At 39.3% G+C, this 22,751-nt stretch overlaps 1 protein-coding gene and 1 pseudogene across 5 annotated transcripts in view; both read right to left on the bottom strand.

Moving 5' to 3' along the window:
• RASGEF1B (RasGEF domain family member 1B) overlaps positions 1-22,751 on the bottom strand; it is a 620,736-nt gene that overhangs the window by 480,786 nt on the left and 117,199 nt on the right. For all 5 annotated transcript variants that reach the window (XM_009447655.5, XM_054682937.2, XM_054682934.2 and 2 more), the window contains one exon: positions 13,447-13,494. In XM_009447655.5, coding sequence (XP_009445930.2) covers positions 13,447-13,494 — 48 coding nt within the window. Of the gene's footprint in view, positions 1-13,446; positions 13,495-22,751 lie in introns of those variants that run through there.
• On the bottom strand, positions 18,137-18,529 carry LOC100615702 (cytochrome c oxidase subunit 5B, mitochondrial-like; annotated as a pseudogene).

Here is a 22,751-nt window from a genome sequence, read left to right as displayed (position 1 = left end):
ATCAATGAAAACCCAAGAGGAGGACCTATCCATGAAGTGGAGGTGAAAGATGCTGCTTGGAAGATACGGCACTTGAGATGAGTTTTGAAGGACCACTGGGCATCAGTCAAACTCAGGAACTGGAAGCTGAAGGTCATTTTAGGCTGAAGGAAGAACAACTTCCTCATACAAGAATTTTAGTAGCTGGCATCCTTGGGGGAAGGAACCATGTTTGTGGAAAACATCTTAAAGGGCTGCTCTGCAAAGGCAAGGCAAAGCCACAAGGCCATTGTCTGCAAGAAGACCTCAAAAAAAGGTGGAAGCTAAATTGCTTGGCATGAGATATAAACCAAAAACTGCAAGTGGGTGAGAGTAGAGAAGAGAGAGGACATAAGAGCATGAAAACAGAAGACTTGATAGGCAACAGAAGGAAAACCCTAATAATTTTTTGAGTCTAGAATCAAGCTGTGTTTTACGTATAATTACAAAGTATTTTTGCACACTTTGAATACATAACGAATTGTCCAGGAAGGAAGCGATCATATAAATTTTATAAAGACTGTACTTTGATAGTTTGGAATTTTCCAAGAGTTGATGGCTGTATTAGTATCCTTTTGTTACCGTAAGAAATTACCACAAACATAGGGGCTTCAAACAACACAAATTTATTTTCTTATAATTTTAGAGATCAGAAGTCTAAAGTGACCCACTGGGCTGTCTGTGGTCCTTCGGGAAGTTTTAAGGATAACCCCTTCTCTTGCCTTTTCTAGCTTCTAGTGGCTGCTGGCATTCACTGGCTCATGGCCCTGGATCACTCCAGCCTCTGTTTCTGTTGTTGTATTTCCTTCTCTGACTCTAATACTCCTGCCTCTCTCTTACAAGGACCCTTGTGATTACATTTGGCCCACCAGACAATGCAGTATAACCTCCCTATCTGAAGATCCTTAACTTAATCATATCTGAAAAGTACCTTTTGCCATGTAAGGCAATGTATTCACAGGTTCCAATGTTTGGGACATGGACATTTTTGGAGAAACCATTATTCTGCTTGCCACAGTCACCTTTTCGGGCAACCACATCATGGAATATAATGGTACTTATATATTAACCACTCATATTGTTCTGAGTGGCTAATATAAAACACCTTATCAGACTGCATTATTCACAGTCCCAGCTAAAAAAAGGTAAGAATACTTGACAGCCTTATATTTCTCTGGTAGACTCCTGCCCAATAATTGATATTTACTTATTTCATTTCCTGTTATTTTTTCTTGTACAGTTAGAGAATTTTAAAAATTATGCATAAATAGGTTATATTATCCATACAAGTAATAAAAGAGTCATCATTACAAAATGTTAAATATTTATTGCCAAATGGGTTGTTGAATATGACAGGACTGAGAATCACTGAGTTAGAGAGTTAAATATTATTTTTAATGAGTTAAGTGGTGCAGGAACATCTACCAAATATATTTTAAATCTGGTTATGGCAGTAGCAGCAAGTCTGAAATTAAAGGTAAGTATTCCACAGGAAATATGCCTGTAGACAGATATGCTTCCAGTGTACTGCAAATGTAACAGAACTTCCTTCTTAGCTCTGAATGCCTTCCCTCTCAGACACTGCCCCCTTCTTGGCCAGCCCTCTCCTCCTCACTCTCTGCTTCAGGCCCTGAAGGCATGGAGAAACTGACATAACGAAGCACTCCCAGCTGCAGGAGCACAGACAACTGGGCTCTTTACCATTTCATGAAGCATCGCAAAGGAAAAACATGGCTCTGCTGATAAAGGCTCTTATATTAGTATAATGATGGCTACGAAGGCAGGTGCCAGGAAAAAAGGAGGTCAGTGAAAAGACAGGACAACAGGACACCTCAGATGGGGAAGAGGGAGTCCTGAAAGCAGGGATGGGGCCCACTGGGCTCTTCTGGGTTGCAGTAAACACCTTAGGCTATTTCTATTAATATATGGACTGCCAATTTAAAATAATGTTTAAAATTCAAGATGGATGTTTAGGGAAGGACAAGAGACGAACACACAGCAAGGAAGCCAGAAAACAAGCTCGAGTGGCCACAGACATACTCCCAGAGCCTGGAAGGTCATTTCAGTACAGCTCTAGTATGAGTTATGTGAATTCTCTTCAGCTGCAGGATGCCACCGTGCTCTCCATTCTGGGCTCACACTTTATGGTGAAACAGTCCATTCTCCATTGCTCTTGCCTCCACCAACCACAGGTTATCTGTTCATTGTTTTGGTCTTTAGGTTCCAGTGTCTCTCTGTGTCTACGTATTTCCTGATTCTCGTTCCTTCTCTCCCTGTATCCGTCTCCTCCCTCTCCTCCCTAACACTGCATTGAACAGAAGGCCTGAAGTACAAGAAAACCAACAGGCCACATCTGCCCACTAAATTAATTCAGCTCCCTAGAGCCAGTCTATGTATGGCTGCGCTGAGGTCATGAACCTCGTAGGTACCATCAGGATAGTGGAGTCACGCTGGCATCCAACGAGTGTGACGATCTAACTGTAGGCTGAGTCAGTCAAGAAGTACCAGACTTTATAGTAAATGGACATGGGTAGGTTCTGTAGTCAAGCTGCTTGGATCCTGGCTCTGTCAATTATTAGCTGTTACCTTGGACAAGTTATTCAATATCTTTAAGCCTCAGTTTTTTTCAGCTGTAAAATGGGGAGGATGGGAAATAACAGAACTTGTTAATAAATTATTTTTGGTGATAACTGAGATTGTTGGCACCCTCTTAAATTCTGTGCCTGCCTCACTCACCTTACCTTAGACCAGTACCTGGTCATGGTTCTGGAGGTTCTGGACCCATCAGTACAGGCAGCAGCCTCCCAGAATCCTATCATTTGCATTTTAAAGTCCAGCTTTTCCTTGCTACTTCTTCCTTTTGTGAAGATATTAATATTTCTCCCTCCTATTTAATCCCTACATTGGTTGTTTCAGGATTCGGTATTGATGTTTGAGAATATTTTTGGCCTGAAAGATTCATGTTTGGAATAATATATGAACTTGGACTAATGTAATTATGTAGGAAGCCAGACTATTCATGTGTTAACACCTATCTTTAATTTCATTTTAATAGAAAACGATTCTTAGCTTAAATAGAATGCAGAACTGTCATTCTGTAAGTCTAGGGACTTAGAGGAAATGCAAGATTGTATGAAACGGAATTATTTACTAAAAAGTGTTAATGTCACAATGCATTGCAAGAAAATAAGTTTAAAACAAAGAATATTTGTTCAAATTAATTTTCTTGGAGCCTAACATGTTTCAAAGAAAATCTGAACCATAATTAATGAATTTGCTAAATAGAATGTGTTTGCAAGACAGCCCAGGGTTGAGCTCTGCTAAAGCATAAGGACTTTGAACTCCTCAGGGAAAACAGTAGCATAATATCCCACAGATTAGAAGTCAAAGACTTCAGTGCTACTAGGGGCCAGGAAGGCAGTGAAAGGCATGAGCTGGAGTGTATCAGGTATACAACAGGGAAAGGTGAAGACTGTGATTAACTGCAGGTGCCTTTCCCTGTTTAGAGTGGGCAGGGGCCCCTCATCATGGTTGATCGTTGGCATTTGGAAATCCAAGCTAACTTTTCAGATACTCCAATTTTTCAAAACAAGCCAGAAAGCCAGGTATTTATGTGAAAACACTCATATTTTAAAATATTGGCTCAGTATTTTTTAAAATCACTCAAATGGGCAAAAGAAAACATAACTGAATTGTGATTTTTTTTTTTTTTGAGATTGGGTCTCACTCTGTCACCTAGGCTAGAGTGCAGTGGCATGATCATAGCTTACTGTAACCTCTAACTCTTGGGCTTAAGCAATCCTCCCACCTCAGCCTCTCAAGTAGCTAGGACTATAGCTACAACACCATGCCCAACTAATTTTTTAAATTTTGTTGTAGAAATGGGGTCTTGCCATGTTGCCCAGGCTAATCTCGAACTCCTGGCCTCAAGCAATCTTCCCACCTTGGCTACCCAAAGTGCTAGGATTACAAATGTGAGCTACTGCACCTGGCCTGATTTTCTAATCTCTGCATAGAGAATGGTATTTGTTATAAGAAGTGGGGGAAATGAGATGGATTTTCATTCTTTATTTCTTAAATCTTACCTTGAGCATTTCTGAAGAACTGAAGATTTTAATTTATTTATGAAAACTTTTGTTTTAGTTAACCTAAAATAAAGGCTACATAGAGACACAAAACCAAAATTTTGACCTCATAACAGTCTGACCAGCTTTTCTGAGTTGTGCCATGGGTTTTCCAGTTGGTAGTCCCTTCAAGAAGGGAAGAAATGGCATCACATTTGGATGGCTTTACAGCTCCTTTCTGACATTTCCCAGCAAAACCTCACCTAGGCCCCACCTCTGAGAGTGACTGTCATTCTGAAAAACTGGGTTTAACTCACAGGCTAGAAATGCACTCTAGAGGACGAGCTTGAATAAACCTGCTGAAACTCAGGAAACCACAGGGGAACTGGAAAGTGACCATGTTTAATATTTAACAAAGTGAGTTGTACTCTGAGGCACTATTATTTTTCCTTTGCTCCAGAAATACAAGGTGAATGCTTTGAGCAATCCAGCTTGGGCCTTACTTCCCACACAATTTACAAGAATACACCCGCTCTTTGCTGAAGAGGGCTCCTAAAGCCACTGGCCTACACCATTCCTGAAGCCCACTCTTCTAAGTTTGAGATGCTTGACTGTAACGTAAGCAAATCTGAACATGCAGTCTATCTTTGGGATGTCTCAGGATGTTTGAAAATTAAGGGAGAGAAGATGGAAATGAAGGAGACCCTTGACCGGAGCCAGTGGGGTATGGGGGGAGTACACACCTTGGTAAGACTTAGATTGCTCTCCACCAAGGCAAGGGAAGAGAAAAAGGATAAGACAAAAAGTGAAATGACTTCAATTCCCATTTAACAAATGCCATCACATTAAAAATCTATGGCACATTGGACCCCATAAATATATACAATTATTATTTGTCAATTAAAAACAAATTTTTTACAAAATCCATGATATACTCTCAAAGCCTCAGACCCAGGCTCATATTCTCCAAATGCTATTCAATAGAACACAAGTTCAAGAAGAGTAAAAGCACTGGACAGCCTGTCCCCTGGAGCTCATAGCGATAGAATTTGACCTACATTGCTAAAATGCCAAGTTTGTCCTTCTGGGTCTTTTTATGGATACAATTCAGAGAAGAGATGACTATAAAAGTTAGTTTCAGTGTGTTTAACACATAGCCTTTGATCTTTTGAATAATACTTGCCTCAAAAACTTCCCTCTATCTAGAAAAGTTAATTAGATTTTTTTAATTAACCAATATATTAAAATGTTAATTCAGCATTTTTTTCTGGAAAAAAAATAGAAATAATAGGCTCTCCTAAAGTCCCTATTGTTGTGAGTCTGTAGAGAGGATCTCTAACTTTTAAATTCAGCTTGCTTGTTTTGTCACTTTTATTAGGCAGCATCTTCCAAAAAGCCACTGGGCATCTTTCACAGGCCATGGAAAGATAACATTGGATTAAAGATAATAATACAGGCTCTGCTCTAGGGAGCCTGATAATTGTCACTATCAGAAAGCAGTGACTTTTATTTTCCCTCAAGGTAGATTCAGTGTTCAGACCCTCATAGTGATGTAAAAGGCCCAGTAAGAACTGCATGGCCGTAAGAACTGCATGGCAGGACTGGAATTTAACTCTTAGGTGCTATAAACTCATCCTCTGGTTTCTTCTCCTTGACTTGTCCAAATCTAGTTGCTACATTAAAAACTTCCCTGCATGGGCCAGGCGCAGTGGCTCATGCCTTTAATCCCAACATTTTGGGAGGCCGAGGCGGGCAGATCACGAGGTCAAGAGATTGAGACCATCCTGGCCAACATGGTGAAACTCTGTCTCTACTAAAAATACAAAAAAAAAAAATTATCTGGGCGTGGTGGTGGGCGCCTGTAGTCCCAGCTACTCGGGAGGCTGAGGCAGGACAATCATTTGAATCCAGGAGGCGGAGGTTGCAGTGAGCCGAGATTGTGCCACTGCACTCCAGCCTGGCAATGGAGCAAGACTCTGTCTCAAAAAAAAAAAAATTAAAAATTAAAAATTAAAAAAAATTTAAAAACCTCCCCTGCATTACTGATAAAGAGCATCTCACTCTTTCTTACATTCCTCCAAGGGGACATAGATCATTCTTGGGGACTCTGGAGACTTAATGCAGGAAACACATGGCCAAAACCAAGGAAGCACAAGTGAGAAAACACAAAAGTTGGAGCAGATACTTGAGGGAAATGGAGCAAAGGCTCTGAGTCATTTGTGGGAAAAAAATAAAAATAAAAATTGATTCAGTAACTGTGTTCCTTCATTTTACCCAAATGAGTTGAAAACACGTCCACACAAAAACCTGCACATAGATGTTTATAGCAGCTTTATTCACAACTGCCAAACCTTGAAAGACACTGAGATGTCCTTCAGTAGTTAAATGAATAAATAAACTGTGATACACCCAGAAAACAGAACATTATTCAGTGCTAAAAACAAATGAGCCATCAAACCATGAAACTACATGGAGGAAATTTAAATGCATATTACTAAACAAGAGACACCAATCTGAAAAGGCTACATACCGCATTATTCCAACTATGTGACATTCTGGAACAGACCAAACAATGGAGACAGCTGGGTGCGGTGGCTCACACCTGTAAGGTCAGCACTTTAGGAGGTCAAGGCAGGTGGATCATTTGAGGTCGGGAATTCGAGACCAGCCTGGCCATTGTGGTGAAACCCTGTCTCTATTAAAAATACACAAATTAGCCAGGCATGGTGGCAGGTGCTTGTAATGCCAGCTACTCAGAAGGCTGAGGCAGAAGAATCGCTTGAACCCAGGAGGTGGAGGTTGCGATGAGCCGAAATCATGCCACTGCACTCCAGCCTGAGTGATAGAGCAAGACTCCATCTCAAAGGAAAAAAAAACAAAAAAACAATGGAGACAGTAAAAACATCAGTGGTTGTCAGGAGTTGAGGGGAGCGGAGATTAGTAAGCAGAGCTGAAGAGTATTTTGGGCAGTGAAACTATTCTGTTCGATACTACAATATTAGATAGACACATGTCATTATACATTTCTCTAAACCCCTAGAATGTTCACCAAGAGTGAACCCAAATGTAAACTACTATGGATTCTGGGTGATAAAGAAGCATCAGCGTAACTACATTGATGATAACAAATGTACCACTCTGGTGCAGGATGCTGAAAGTGAAGGAGGTTGCGAATGGGGGCAAGGGAGTGGGGATTGAGTGGAGGGATTCGAAGGGCAAAAGAACACTGCTAAGGGAGCATCAGAATCGAATGAGAAAACAAGAATAACACAAGAAATGTTCAAGAGCCTTTTTTAGTCTTTAGCAGGAAAAATTAAAAGCTACTTCTCCAGGGACCTGAGACTAACATTAGGCATCACCACAGTCCATGGCATTGTTTCTCTGCTGTAACGTGGGGGCACAGGGTGTTCTTATCAATAGTTATGAAACTCTCAGATACTAGATACAAAAGAGAAGGAAGTTGGGAAAATTACAAATATTAACAAAATACAACTTCTGTTTGGAGGAGAGTTTGCGGTTGAGTGGGAACAAGGGACACTACACTCATAAGTGAGGAGGTTCATGGGGAATGGGGGTGGGAGGAAGATCATGGACTGAATACAAACATGCTAGCCTCAATGCTCCAAACTGGAGTATTGGCTGCACACCAGTGATATGCATTGTGACCCTAGGTCATCTAACCAATTGATGTTTCCTGCTGAAGTAATCTTGAAGGTAAACAATGTAATTTTAACAGCAAAGATAAGGTCTTTCTACCAACCAAAACATGTACCCTGCTTGCTAACATGTACCCTTCTGCTACCTATTAAAATGCAAATACCCTTAGGAGATATTAGACTTGAAGTCATATAAATCAAGTGTAACTTACTGTGAGTTTATTTATCTGATCTGAGTAGATTGCTTTGATAGGAAAAAGGATATATTAAACTCAAGATCACTGAACACCATGGCATGGTGAAATGTTTGGCTGGGAGAATGAGGATATTTAAAACACTCTATTAACTATAGGCTTTAGCAAATCAATTTTCTTTCTGAAAAAATGGGATGAAAACACTGAAGGCATGGTCCATGAAAGAAAGAATTGATAAGCTGGAGTTCATTAAAATGAATATTTTCTTCTCTGTAAAAGACACTGTCAAAAGAATCCAAAGACAAGCCACAGACAGGAAGAAAATATCTGCAGAAGACTTATCTGATAAAGAACTGTTATCCAAAATATATAAAGAACTCTCAAAGCTCAACAATGAGAAAGAAAACAACCAGATTAAAAAATTGGCCAAAGACTTTAGTTGACACCTCACCAAAAAAGATATACATAGGGCAAATAATCATATGAAAAGATGCTCCGTATCACATGTTATAAGGCAAATGCAAATTAAAACAATTAGATACCACAGTATACCTATCAAAATGACCAAAATCCAGAACACTGATAACACCAAATGCTAACAAGGAAGTGGAACCATAAGAACTCTTCCATTGCTGATGAGAATGCAAAAGACAGTTTGGCAGTTTCTTACAAAACTAAACATACTCTTACCATACAAGCCAGCAATCACACTCCTTGGTATTTACCAAAAAAAGGGTTGAAAACTTATGTCCATCCAACAGGAATGTTTATAGCAGCTTTGTTCATAATTGCCAAAACTTGAAAGCAACCAAGATGTCCTTCAGTGAACGAATGGATAAACTGTGGTACATCCAGACAATGAAATATTATTCAGTGCTGAAAGGTTCAGAGCTATCAAGCTATGAAAAGACATGGAGAAAACTTCAATGCATATTACTAAGTGAAAGAAGGCCATCTGGGAAGGCTACATACTATATAATTCCAACTATGTGACACTCTGGGAAAAGCAAACTATGAAGACAGTAAAAAGATCAGTGGTTCTCAGTGGTGGGGGGAGAGAGAGATGAAAGACAGAGCACAGAGGATTTTCAGGACAATGAAACTATTCTGTAATGATACACATCATTATGCTGTAATGATATAATACTGTAATGATACACATCATTATGCATTTGTCAAAACCCATATAGTATAATGCACCAAGTTATATAGATTGGATGTTGTCCCCTTTAAATCCCATGTTGAATTGTAATCCCCAATATTGGAGGTAGGGCCTGGTGGGAGGCTACTGAATCATGAAGCCAGATTTCTCATGAATGGTTAAGCCCTATCACATTGGTGCTGTTCTCGTGATAGTTCTCACAAGAACCAGCTATTGAAAAGTGTGTGACATCGTCCCCCTTGCTCTCTCTTGCTCCTGCTGTCACCATGTGACATGCCTGATCCACTTCGCCTTCTGCCAAGCTCCCTAAAACCTCCCCAGAAGTCAAGCAGATGCCAGCACCATGCTTGTACAGCCTGCAAAACTATGAGCCAATTAAATCCTTTTTCTTTATAAATTATCCAGTCTCAGGTATTTCTTCATAACAACACAAGAATGACCTAATACACCAAGAATGAACCTTAATGTAAGGTAAGGTCTTTGAGTGATAATGATGTGTCCATGCAGGCCCATCAGTTATAATAAATGTACCACTCTGGTGGGAGAATTGACAATGCAGGAGGCTATGCATGGTAAGGGGTAGAGGGTATACAGGAAATCTGTGTACCTTCTACTCAATTTTGCTGTGAACCTAAAACTGCTCTTAAAAAATAAAGTATAATCTGAAAAAAAATCTTTAATGAAAACAATGCAACCACAGAATGTTTGCAAAGCAACCAGAGCATTGACTGTATACTATTTTACTATTGTTATTACTCTCGAAAAGATACTTAGGGAGCAGTGAGTAGATTTTATGGAATGGAGACAAAAGAGTCTTCAATTTCTCTCAGCCTAGCTCACTGAAGTTCTACATTAGGGAAACAATATTCATGTGCAAGTTTTTGTCCCGTATTCGTTTATTTTCCTCTGATTCTCTTGAGCCACAGGGATCAAGGACTGGTTTTGGGTATTCCCATGTCCTATAAAATATATCTCCACAAAACCTAATCTCTTTAATTTTTTCAGAATTTCCAGAAAAAACTACAAGATCTTGACCACATGACTATGACCTTGGAATTTTCTCATGAGGATCTTGGACACCACCACTACACCTTGCTGACCTCCAAGGCCAGCTTCCCCTTAGAGTTCTGACCGAAGTACTACACAAAGCTCTTCCCTTAGTTCATTTAGGGCTACTCAGGCAGTTGGCACTTTTAAACAAAAGAAAGTAAACATAGACGGGGAACAAACCATTTTTAAGAAGCCTGACTTATATAAAAGAGGTTCCTCATCTTATCACAGTTACCTACTACCAGGACTCTAAGGTCTTGGCTGTCCTAGATCCTGTCTCCCAAGCTATCAACCACGTTAGAGCAAAAAGGCCCATTAAGCATCATGGCATCCAGCCTGGACCCTTTAACTCTCACATCCCTGTATGCATACTTCTTACCACCTACCACCAGGGACCCAAGGGCTTTCCAGTGTGCCTGGCCTCTCAGCCTTTCCCACTAATTCCCTGTGTCTAGTTTGACATTTGTCTCTTCCCCAGTTAATGAATGACTGTCCTTCAGGAGAGGCAGCTGCCCTCCCCTCATACCTCCCCACACCCATTAATCTCCCTTGGACATAGGTCAACTCGGTAGTAGGCCTAATAGATATTTTACCCACAAGATAGCATTACATCTATGTAGCAAGACACACACACATAACACACCTGCCAAGATGAAAAAGAGTGAGGGAGAATGTGCAGCTGAGATGTTGCATCATACTCACTACTAAATTGTAAGAAACAGTCTTGAAAGCAGGGTCCATCGGTCAGTGTTTATATAACCCTTGATGGACAGCACAGCATCCAGTACAATTAGGCACCCAATAAATAATTGTTGCATTAAATAATGAATGAATACGTTTAATGATTTCTCCCACTGTTTAAAATCTGAAGTGAAAGACCAGTTCTGTGCTCTGACATAGCCCCTGATAAATTTTGAGTTTTAAGGAAATCCTCAATAAAGCCTCCATTGATCAAGCTCCAGGATTAACTTCTCTCTGCTGTTTACTTTCCAACACAGAAAACTTTAAATACTTTAAAATATGTAAAGTTGGAGGAATTAAATTAAATAAACAACTCACTGGCAATGGAACCACTCCAAGGCAAAGGCAATATAGATACTCTCAAAACTACACATAAAGTCACCAAGGCAAAATGAACCTCTCATACTTAAAGCAAGAAAAATATATTTAACAAGAATTAGTATTAACTGAGAACCTACTATGTACCAAGAAGTATGATCGGCACATATTTTATATTGTTTTGTTTAACCCTTACGACAGCCCTGCACATTAAGAAGTATTATCTCCATTTTAAAAAAGAGTCAGAAAAGTGTTTCTGTCCATAGTCACTTGTTTAAGGGGTTAAGGGCATAAACTTTTGGATCCAGACTGACTAGGTTTAAATTCTGCCTCTGCCTCTTCCTAGCTGCATGACCCTGGACAAACATAGCTTAATATATTTGTGCCTTGGTTTCTTCATCTGAAAAATGGAGCTAATAATTGTGCCAGTTGCTAAATTATCATCGCTCATCTCCAAGCCCACGTTTCTATTATCTGCTTTGTGATGCTTGGGGCTGGAACTCTGAGAACCACATTTCGGCTGAGTCAGCTGCTTCTTGTAATATCTGCCAGTAGGGGCGCTAGCGAGAGGGGCAGAGCCCGAGGAGGAACATGGGACTTGCTCCTTCCCGTGTGCTTCTTATGAACTTCGCCTCAGCAGTACCATCCTTTTCTTCTTCCTACAGAGCCACCGAGCCAGTTTGTAGATTTTCCAGAATCAGCCTCATTATGTGCCCCTCAGGGATACTGGCACCCGCCCCCTCCTCAGAGGTCTGAATTTCAGCTCTGTGGGGCCCTTCCTCTAAGTGTCCAGGAAGTGTTGGTAATCCCAGCTCTTTCCTTTGCTCCCTCAGCCCTGGAGACGGCAGCTGCTCCCTGGAATTGCTTGCTACCTACCTAATACCTTACAGCTCTCTTTCTACCCTTCTTTTTACCCTTTTCATTACCTCATTAAAACATTACAACCGGTTAACCAGTTAGATTCTCTTTTCCAATTATTGATGTGGTATTCTCCTGACAAGCCCTGAGAAACAAGAACACCTACCTCATTAGGTCACTGAGACTATTAAATGAGTTCATCGTAAAATGCTCGTATTGTACCTGGAGCACAGGGCTTGCTATATCAATGTTAGCTCTTTTTATGTGGTAAGTATTGGAGCTGGGTGGGAATCTGGGTCTGTCCATCTTCTCAATCAACATAATGTTTCTCTAACAAAAATAGCTACTGTTGACACAGGCATGGGCTTAATGCTTCCACATACGTTGCGTCTTTTAATCCTCTTCAGCACCTCTTAGATGCTTTCAATTTTTGCAGTGTTTTTTCTCTGACAGTTGGCATCAAGAAGGGTATTCTGAGTTACTATGTGCATTATTCTGAAAAGCTAGGCAAGTACTCCCATCAGTGCAAACTTCTACAGTGGAAGAATAATATGTAAATATGAACCTCTCTAAAATTAAACATGAACTTCTCCAAACTTGCCCCATGTATCACCAGGAATTAACATAATTTAAGTGTGTATGTGTGTACTCATGTGTGTTTATCTGAGAATTAATATTTTGAAATTTCAAATTTTCTACTCTTTGAATTTCTAAACTATCAGTGAAATATAGAACCTCAAAATTATTAAAAGGCTACTTTGCACCAGGTACTGGGATATAAGTGTTTTCACATATATTATCTTATTTCATCCTTAACATATGCTACCCTAGTGGGTATGATCATCTTCTCTATACAAATATGTTCAAGATCACATAGCAAAGTGGCAGAACCAAGAATTGAAACCAATTCTTTCTGACTCACAGAGCTCATGTTTTAACCAATTTATCACAGGTCATAAGTGAGGGTTATTCTCCACAACACATGTTGAGAGAATAAAGTTTAGTAAAAATATGAACTGAGATAGGAACAATTCCTTCACTGTGAAGTGCTTAGAAAATAAAAGAGCTGAATATAGCACAGTATCTTCTGACCTTGCTTTCAGAATTGCTTGTAAGTCATGGGAAAATTCTCAGGTTCTGTCACTGGGTTTCAAGAATCTCCCTCAAATTATATTTCATTTCAAGGATCCCTCTCCCATTTCAGTTTTGCTATTATGAAGGCAAAGCATGTGGGAATAAGAACTACTTTGTTTCTGGGTATGCCCTGGCCATCCAAAGACAAGTCATTCTCTTCAGGAAGAAAAATAAATAAATAAATAAATAAATAGAAGCACCCACCCAAAATAATTATTTTTTAAAGGAACACTATGGAAGAAAAAACATACCTTTTGCTTGGTGCTTGATTTCAGGCCAACTCGGGAATGACTTTTAGACTAGAGGAAAAAATGAGAAAGAAATCTATGAAAAACACAGTATAATAGTAGAATGTATTTTGAAGTCATTTCTTCTATTATAGGAGGTATAAGTTTTAAGTTAAAATCCTTTCCCCTAAACTTCCTTCATAGCATCTAGAAATCTAAGACTAGAAACACAGCACAGACTCCAGTGTTGATATTTGAAATTTACATACTATTTAAGTTCTAGAGCTGAGAATGCAAAGACTGACCTACACTTTGGCAATGCCTTGTTCATATTTACCAAGTCAGCATCTTTTCTTAGAGGACACTGGCAGAAACCAAAAACTGCAGCACATGAAGAAATGCCTGCAGCTCTAATAAAGGAAAGGGAAAGAAGGAAGAAAATGAGTGAAACGAGAGGCAAGAAAGAAAAAAGAGAAGGAAAGGAAGGAAACAAATGTCCTCTAAATTGGAACGCAACAAAACAGACAGAATGAAGAAAAGAACATGCTTATGGGAAGATTTCCAAGTGCGTTTCTATAGGGCAGATTTTAATCTGTTAACTTAAATAAATTTTCATTACATTGAAAAAAGCTCTCAAAAACATTAGTTCTTATATAGGGCTTTTTTTTATTCCAGTTTGTTCATGATTATCTAAACTGATCTGGGATTAGCAAAGGTAAACCAGGCATTAAGCCATGCATAAGAATATTTTGATATGGAATATTATTATGATTTTTCTCCCAATGAGAAAAAAGCAAGTCAAGCTTACTATATTTAGTATTCACACAGTGAATATATTTTTCTTTAAACATACTATGAATCAAAGTTAACTCTAAATTGTTTGCTGCAACATAGCTAGAAAAATGTCTTCCTAAGTCAGCAGTCCTCAAACTTTTTCGTCTCAAAGTCCATTTATACTTTTTAAAAGTATTGAAGTTTGAAGTTCCCAAAAAGCTTTTGTTTATATGGGTTATATCTACTAATATTCACCTTATTAGAAATTGGAGTTGAGAAATGTTTAAACATGTATTTATTAATTCATCTTAAAATAGCAAGAATAAATTCACTCCATGTTAACAAACATATTGTATGTATACACCAAAACAGAAAAAAAGTGAGATGACATTTACATTTTTGCAAATTTATTTAATGTTTAGCTTAAAAAGAAGATAGCTAGATTCTCAAAACTGCTTTTAATTTCATCTATTTTGATAGGTTTTTGCTTTCAATAAATGAAGAAAATCCAGCCTCACTCAGATATGAGGTTGGAAAAGGAAAGAGTATTTGTAATGATCCTTTCAGAAAATTGTGGATATTCTTCTCTGATAATATGCCAAAACTTGACAAGTGGTAATTTCTTAAGGGTTAGTTGCAATGTATAGTCTGAAATCATACCATGAACATTTTATACTCTGTTACATTAAAATGTGTTGGTCTATCTTACACTTTGAATAGATCTTTTGTAGCATCTTGCATTGGTCATTTTGAAAACATTGGTTCAGTGAGTTATGCAGAATTCCCAAATGTTGACCCATTTCATTATATAATATCCCCAAAATCACATTTGTTAATAACCAACCTCACCGAAAAAAATCTTCAACTGCTTGTAAGGTATTAAGCTCATAGTAACAGATAGAAGATTTCTAAAATGCTAATTTTCTCTTGAAAGCTTGAATTTTATCACAGGCAACAAATACTGTCAGTTGCTTCCTTGAAGTAATACACTTACTTCATTCATTTTTGCAAACATGTCTGCTAGCCACCTGAATCTAAATAATCATAGTTCATCTCTTGTTCTTTTAAGATAAAATGGTATTTTATGAAAAAAAGAGACTAGTTCAGCTCACAATTCAACTGCACAGTGCTCTTCCTCAAAACAGCCACTGAACCTTTGAATGGAGCAAAAGTGCTGTATGCATACTTTCCATTTTGTCACACAGAATACTAAAGAGATGTGTACTCGAGGGTTAAGATTTAACAAACTTAATAGTTTTTAGTATTTCATCAAGGGCATTCTTAAGTGAAACAGGCATTTTTTTTTCCTGCAGTGCAAATGCACAGTGGTGAAATTATAAAGATTACTATACAGTTTGGTGCTACTGCATTAAGTCATGCTAAAGCACCAACAGTTTTAGCCACCATTGCTTCTACACAATCAGTGCAAATGTCACCCAATAAAAAAGGCAAAGAATGTCTTCTTAATGTTATGACAAGAGTTTTTACTTCTGAGATTCCCTTTGAGAATTGCCACCCTTAGTCATTTATAACAGTTGAGCCTAAAGCAAATAAATAGATCTTATGAGGAACAGGGCCAATGAAAAGCAAGTTGTCATTGTCCCTACTTCCCTTCTGCTGCCTTAGACAAGAGAGACCAATCAGTAGTAGACCTCCTTCTAATGGACAGAGCCAGGATGGGGAAAGAAACTTGAGATGAAATCAAGTGTTCATCTTTCACTTATTCATATCATGTTTTGAAAACCATCTAGACTGTTATGAGCTCAATTATTTCCCACTAAAATTTATATGTTGAAATTCTAACCCCAGTACCTTAGAAATGTGATTGTATTTGGAGATAGAGGCTTTCGAGCTAAATAAGGTAAAACGAGGTCATATAGACAGGCCCTAATCCAATATGACTGGCATCCTTATAAGAAGAGGAGATTAAGACACAAACAATACACATACACAGAGGAAAGACCATGTGAAGACAAAGATATCCATCTACAAGCCAAGGAGAGAGGCCTCCAGATGAAACCAACCCTGCTGACAGCTTGGTCTTGGACTTCTAGTCTCTCTCAGAACTGTGAGAAAATAAATTTCTGTTATTTAAGCCACCCAACCTGTGTATTTTATTATGGAAGCCCTAGAAAACTAATACAAATCTACTCCAAAGAAGAAGTCAAAAATCCAGAAAATGGAGGTCCAGCAAAACTAAGCCCTGAATCAAAATGGACCATTATCATCACATTCATTGTCAACCATGTAAATCCTGAGAAAGAAAGTCTGGATCAATGCTTCTCAAACTCTAGAGTTCATAAAGATCAGTTAGGGGGCTGTTAACCATTCCATTTTCCCAACTCCAACTCCAAAGATTCCAAGTAAGAAGATGTAGGTGTAGGATATCTCCCTGGAATGTGCATTTTAACCAGCACCCCAGAGAACTGAAATAGATATATGGTCTACAAAGAATGATTTGAGAAATACTCACCTGCCAAGGACAGTGGTAACTTGGGCTAGGAGAATTGAAACAGGGTAAATGTTGGCAAATTATTCACACTAGCCCAAAAGCAGATCTACAATAGTTCTTTAACCTCTCCAATTAAAAAAAAAATAAGCATACAAAGTGTGTGTTTATTTATATTTTTTAGAAATTTGGCTGGGCTTCTATACCATATTAAATTCCACAAACATCCATGAATATGGCCTTTGTATACAACTCAAAGTCATGACAGTCAATATGACTTAAAGGAAAAGCCCTCAATTTCTATAGGGGATTAAAAGCCAATTCAATTATAAAGAAATGCCTTTTTCATTTGACATTAAATGAGCTCTTGGGTCTTGGCAGAATGGCGAGTGGGCTTAATAAAGATCATCTGTGTTGCCCATTCCATGCTATGGAGTGGGTCTCCTATTTACAATCTGGAGGACTTCTAAAAATTTCTTTCATAAGTTAGGTGTTAAAGACTAGAGTTTACTTTCCCCATAGAGATAATTTTATAGGCTACACCATAAAGGCCTATTTAATCACTAATATAACTGAAATGCTATGTAATTGCAATAAAAAGCAGTAAACTACCACACTACTGACAATTAAAGCAGAAAATAATAAAAATCAATTAAGAACCTGTTTTACTTTTTCCATATATCTTGAATAATAGTGTAAAACAAAATGTATATTTAATTTGAAGAAGATGAAGACCAAGGTAGAAATTCTGGAATTCTGAAGAGGCCTTTAAAGAAATTTCAAGACATGGTATTCACAGCTAATGTGTCCGATGCCACTCGCCCTTCCCTCCCAAGTGGATGGTTTTGCTTTTCTCAGTTCACGTGCATCACCAGCATTGCTCTGATCTTTAGCAGCTATGAATAGGGTCACTCAGGACTCCTAGTGGTAAGGAGCAGCAAGGGAACTAAAAAGGCTATTAGACGGCTCCCTGAGGCAGGCACACCGGCCCAGGCCAGCTCTCACCAGAAATGGACTATTGCCTATTTTCACCTGTCCCCTAGCTTGGAAAATGCAGAAATGGGGAGAAAATGAAAAGGAAAAAAACTAGCTTTTCTCAAAAAATTGAGTAAAAATTCAAAAAGAAAGGAAAGATAAGGCAATGAAAACTATTCTACATCAATAACTGCCTCAAAAGAAAGAAGGAAAGTCATGGAGAAGAGGTAAGTAGGTCAGAAATTTGCCTAAGTCAGACTTTAGCTGGCATTAGTGTCCAAGAACCCCAAGATTGCTCTCTGGAACTAATGAATGGCAAGAAGGAAAGGAGAGCAGAATAGCTTGGCAGTGGGGAAGGTAGAGGAGGAGTTATTATGTTGTAACTGGCACCACATATACAAGAAACATTCACAGATAAGTTATACAGCCTGATCTGGTATATCAGCCAATACAACAGCTAGTCTTAGTCGGAAAGAAAAACTTTACAGCACATTTTGAGTAACTTAGTGCATGGGCTCAGTGGGCCACCTAGTGGGGCAGCAGCTTATAATGGGTTCTACAGCTAGGGCATTGCTGCTGGGTCTCGCCTTTGTGCAGCCAAAACCAGATGACAGCACAGTTGTCCTCTTCACAGATGCAGCCCACTATACTCTTGTTGGTGATGGAGGAAACTAAATTAGGGTCTTCCTTGGTGCCTGAAACTGCCTTTGGGGGTCATATACTGTATAGGTCCAGTCCCTTCCCTGCAACCGTCATGACCTCCATCTCCAATCCAGTCGTGTGCTCATCATCAGTAGGAACACCACCTCCAGATGCCATGGAGCACACCACGGCCACCCCATTGGGACCACAGGCCCTCAGGGCCTGCGCAGCCAGTGCTCCAGCTCCACGAAGGAACCTTGAAGCCATCACGCCCGCAACTTGGGGAATGTCTGTGTAATGTTTTATTGTAGACTTCAACATATTTAAATAAAAATAGCCTACCTAACAAGGCTAACCTTGACTCCCACATACACACACATACTCAAAAGAGGCAGGAGCAGCAGAAGAAAACCTTATAAAAGAAATCCCTGATTTCCTTCTATAATTGAATTATAACAAACTGGAATTTTGACCTTAACTTTTATAAATGTTAATTAAAATAGTGTGTTCTCTAAAGTTACTCCAGAGTTCAAAACAGCAAGGGTTGAATGTGATTATGTTTTCCAAGCCTATTTATGAAAATGAGCGTTCTGACATCTAAGCCTGCAGTTGTGATTGAGTACAATGCATGCAGGATTTTAATGGAAACCAAAAGGGAATTTCAGTGGCCTCTCCCAGCAAATACGAAGCATTTTCCCCACCCGTGATACTACTCACATCGAGAAAGGGGTCCGCATTTATGATCCCTCTGCTATTTTTAGCTGAATTAGGAAATGATTCAGGTTGCTCTACCAACATCAGAGAATTCAATTTAAACCTCAAGATGAAACAGAAAAGGGAGCGCTCTTAAATATGGGCTTTGGTCTAAGCTCCCTTAATTGAACACTGCAGGATAATGTAATGGGATCACTCTGTAAATGGGGTGATTAGCAACCCAATAACTCATGGAAATAATAACCTGTTTGGAAGTGTCACTCCATGCTCAGAGACTGGCACAAAGGACACCTCTGAGCTGATATGACATTAATAAAGTCTCCCACATCACATCCATGTGTTGCTCGTTTTCTGGAATGACACAAGAAGAAGTGGCTAAAATGGAAAGTTCAGAAACAAGAGTGTTTGTCACTTCACAATTTGCAGGATGCTAACAATGCAGTCAAGACTGACTGCACAGCATTGACAGAAGATACTCCTCTGATTTGGGAGTTGTTTTTCAATCCAATCTTCTTTAAAAGAAATCATGAAGACAGTTTAAATTCAAAAGGCCTATGACACCCCGAAATGCAATTCTTTTAGAATGTAGGACCACCAGCTGCTCATCCACACTAGGGAAAGGGAAAGTATCTGACTTCCCAACAGAAATGTAAGGAGTCCTTCCTTTTAGAGGAATATCTGTACAAATGCATAGGACAAAACTCCTCTCTGGTCACTCTGGGCTGCTGTCAGGCCCTTCTAGATTCTCTTTTTCCAATTTTATTCTCTTCTCACATCTGGGGTAACTGGACAGCTGTGGGCCCAATCCTGTCTGTGGGGGATGACTGGAGAGTTATAATCCAGGGGGCCATGGTGGGTCAGCATCAGTTGCTGCCAGACATCTGTTGTTATTGTTTGCCCTGCATCCATCCCCTTCTTTCTGGTAATAGCACTGTATCACTGCAATAGTCAAGAACTCAGCAGGAAACACGGGGCTCTCTGGAGAGAGTTTAATCAAGCATAGTTGTACAGAGGTGCAGACAGGCTTAATGAAACCAATAAGAGATGGGGAGGCACCCCAGGCTAACAACAGTAGGAAGTGATTATCATCGCTAACCCCACACAGGCAATCTCTGAGAGAGCTTTAGCCACAGGAGAAAGTACTGCAGGGGCACAGTGGCTGCCAGCATGCAGCCCAGCAGGCGAGAAGCTGGAGGATTCTCTCCTGTCATCCTCCTATCACTTGCTGCCAGTGCCCATTGGCCAAACCAAAGTGGAAGGCAGAAGACAAGGGAGTTACGGTCTGTAGTTCATCTATTGATGGACACTTGAGTTGCTTCCAAAACCTACTGTTCTTAACCACCACACTTAACTCATCTCCCAGATGCCTTTCTGCCTGCTGTCTACATTTACACCCTCTTCCAGGACTGCCTCATGACTCTTTCTTCCCACTGCTAGCTAGTGCCTCCATCTGGCCCACCCTTAGCACCTGTCTAGTCTTGGGGTGGGGACAGGAGGGATTTAGTTCTAGGCTCCAGTTTCTCCCTGTCTTCCCTGGTTGCCTTCACTCCTGCATGCCAGCCCTATCATGAACCACGTTAGCAACAAAGAGCAGGGTTTCTAAGGAGTGGTACTCCAAGCATACAAATTACTTAGGAGATGAATCCTTCTATCTCTTTTGAACATCCCTCTCAGGCATGTCACTGAAGCTGGGAAGCTCCTATTTCTATTAATAACTTTACAGTCCAGAGGGGAAGAAGGAGCTGTGCTCAAAATAAAACAATGAACTCAGTGCATGAACAAGTCCAAGACAAATGACTGTAATGTATTCTGGATTCATATGTCTCTAAGGCTAATTAATGTAGGAAAGTCTAATACTGAGCGTTCTCTGAAAACATAATGCCACAAAGAAAGTGTTAATAAAGGCCAGATATTTTCACATGATAAACTCCAAATCAAGGGTTATGTCTTAGAGGTCTCTACCACTCTCTGAATATAAACAATAGGCATTTATTTATTCATTCCACAAATGTTTTCAAGTTTTTACTCTAAAATAGGTAACAGATAAATGCACGGGATACAATGGTGAGCCAGGCAGATACAGCTCTGTCCTCAGAAAGCCAACTAAGCCAGCTATGACTACAGTGTGATGGGCCAATTGATGTCTGTAACGAAGCAGTTGTGAAACTAACAAAAATCCAAATGGAGGAGCTTCTTTTCCAGCTTACAAGTACTTTTTAGCTAGAGAAAAAGACATGAGTCCTGAGAGGCAGACATTTTATTTGCCACCACAGAAATAGAAAGATGATTAAAATTGCTTAAAAAGCATTTAGAATACACTCCCACCACATCCCACTCCCCATCTTACATCCTTAAAAGAACTTCATTTTTTTTTCTCTCTCTCTCTTTTGGTTGAGATCTTGTCCTCCTTTGCACCTCCTTCCAATAATACATGAAGAATGACACAGCCCTGAAGTGTCAGAAATGGGGACACAGAAGTCCCATGAGGGCATTTCCTCTTCTCTCCTCTTTCTAGAGTTCAAAGGAAACCAAAATACACACATGCACACAGAGAACTCTCAAAGCCAATCAGTCTGAAGGTCTACACGTTCATTTACACTCCATGCATCCCCACATTCTTACAAGTAACCGTGGAACCCGATATATGCCGGTTGCTGTTGGGGACCCAGTGCTGGACAGGGTCAGTATGAGTACTGTAGATCTTCATGTGCAATGAAGCCATCACTAAGCCCTTTCTGAGCCCCAAGTATGTAAAGTATACCCCCTCCAGAGTTTGGAAAATCTTCGGTTTTTCACACTGGACTGTGGTTTGATTTTTATACTTAATTACTTAATCTATTTGGTATTTATTTTACTAGATTCCCCCATCCCCCCACCCCAAAAATGCTAACTGGACATCCTAACAATATCTATAGAAAAACTCTGCCCTTTGCCTCTGTTTTGTGTTATCTCTGGAATAATATAATTATTTTTTATGTGAAGGGACCATGATTTAAAAAAAAAAAAAAACTTCTCAATGCCTTTTCTTTCACTGTAATCCAGCTTCTTGCCCTGTGGTGTTTGGGAAGGGAGGGAAAGCATATTAAAGCTTTTTTCCACCATTACCTCAAGTGAAGACTCATCAAAATGAGATTGTTTACAGGCATTTTTTACATTTGCACTATAGTATAATACAAAACATGCACACATACATAAAACAACAAAGGAAAAATATATTTTTTAATTTGTGAATGAGTACTAAAATATTTTAATAATTGTAGCTTTTTAAAGGCTAAATAAAGTAGCCTCTCACAATATACTTTTTCAGAATTTCCTTTGTAAATTCTATTTATTTTTTCGGATAAATTATTCCCCATCCCAATCAGATTTTAATTGCTATGGTATTAAGCCTATAAATCAATGCAATTTGGGGAAATCTCTACATGATCTAATCTTTCCATCTGGGAGATATTTACTTTTAATGAACTTGGACAATTATGCTTCCCAAAGTTGCCCTTCAATTCCAGAATCCCTGACCACCGCCATCCTGACCTGTCTCCATGAATAGCATCCTCACAAACACACTGCACAATGACAGAGCCTCAGCATAAAAATGTGCCCCTCAAGTCCTCTTGATCACTGACCAACATGTATTAAGACTCTACATAAAGTTTGCCACTGAAAATACAGTTCTGCCCTCAAGAGCCTTATAATTTAGTTGAATAGGTATGTAATATGCCCAGAATGAAAAATAACCATAAAAGGTAGCATTTATTAAATATCAATGTGCCATACC

Source organism: Pan troglodytes, chromosome 3 (assembly GCF_028858775.2).
Source record: "Pan troglodytes isolate AG18354 chromosome 3, NHGRI_mPanTro3-v2.0_pri, whole genome shotgun sequence".
Lineage (NCBI taxonomy): Eukaryota > Metazoa > Chordata > Mammalia > Primates > Hominidae > Pan > Pan troglodytes.
This window is presented reverse-complemented; position numbering and strand designations above follow the sequence as displayed.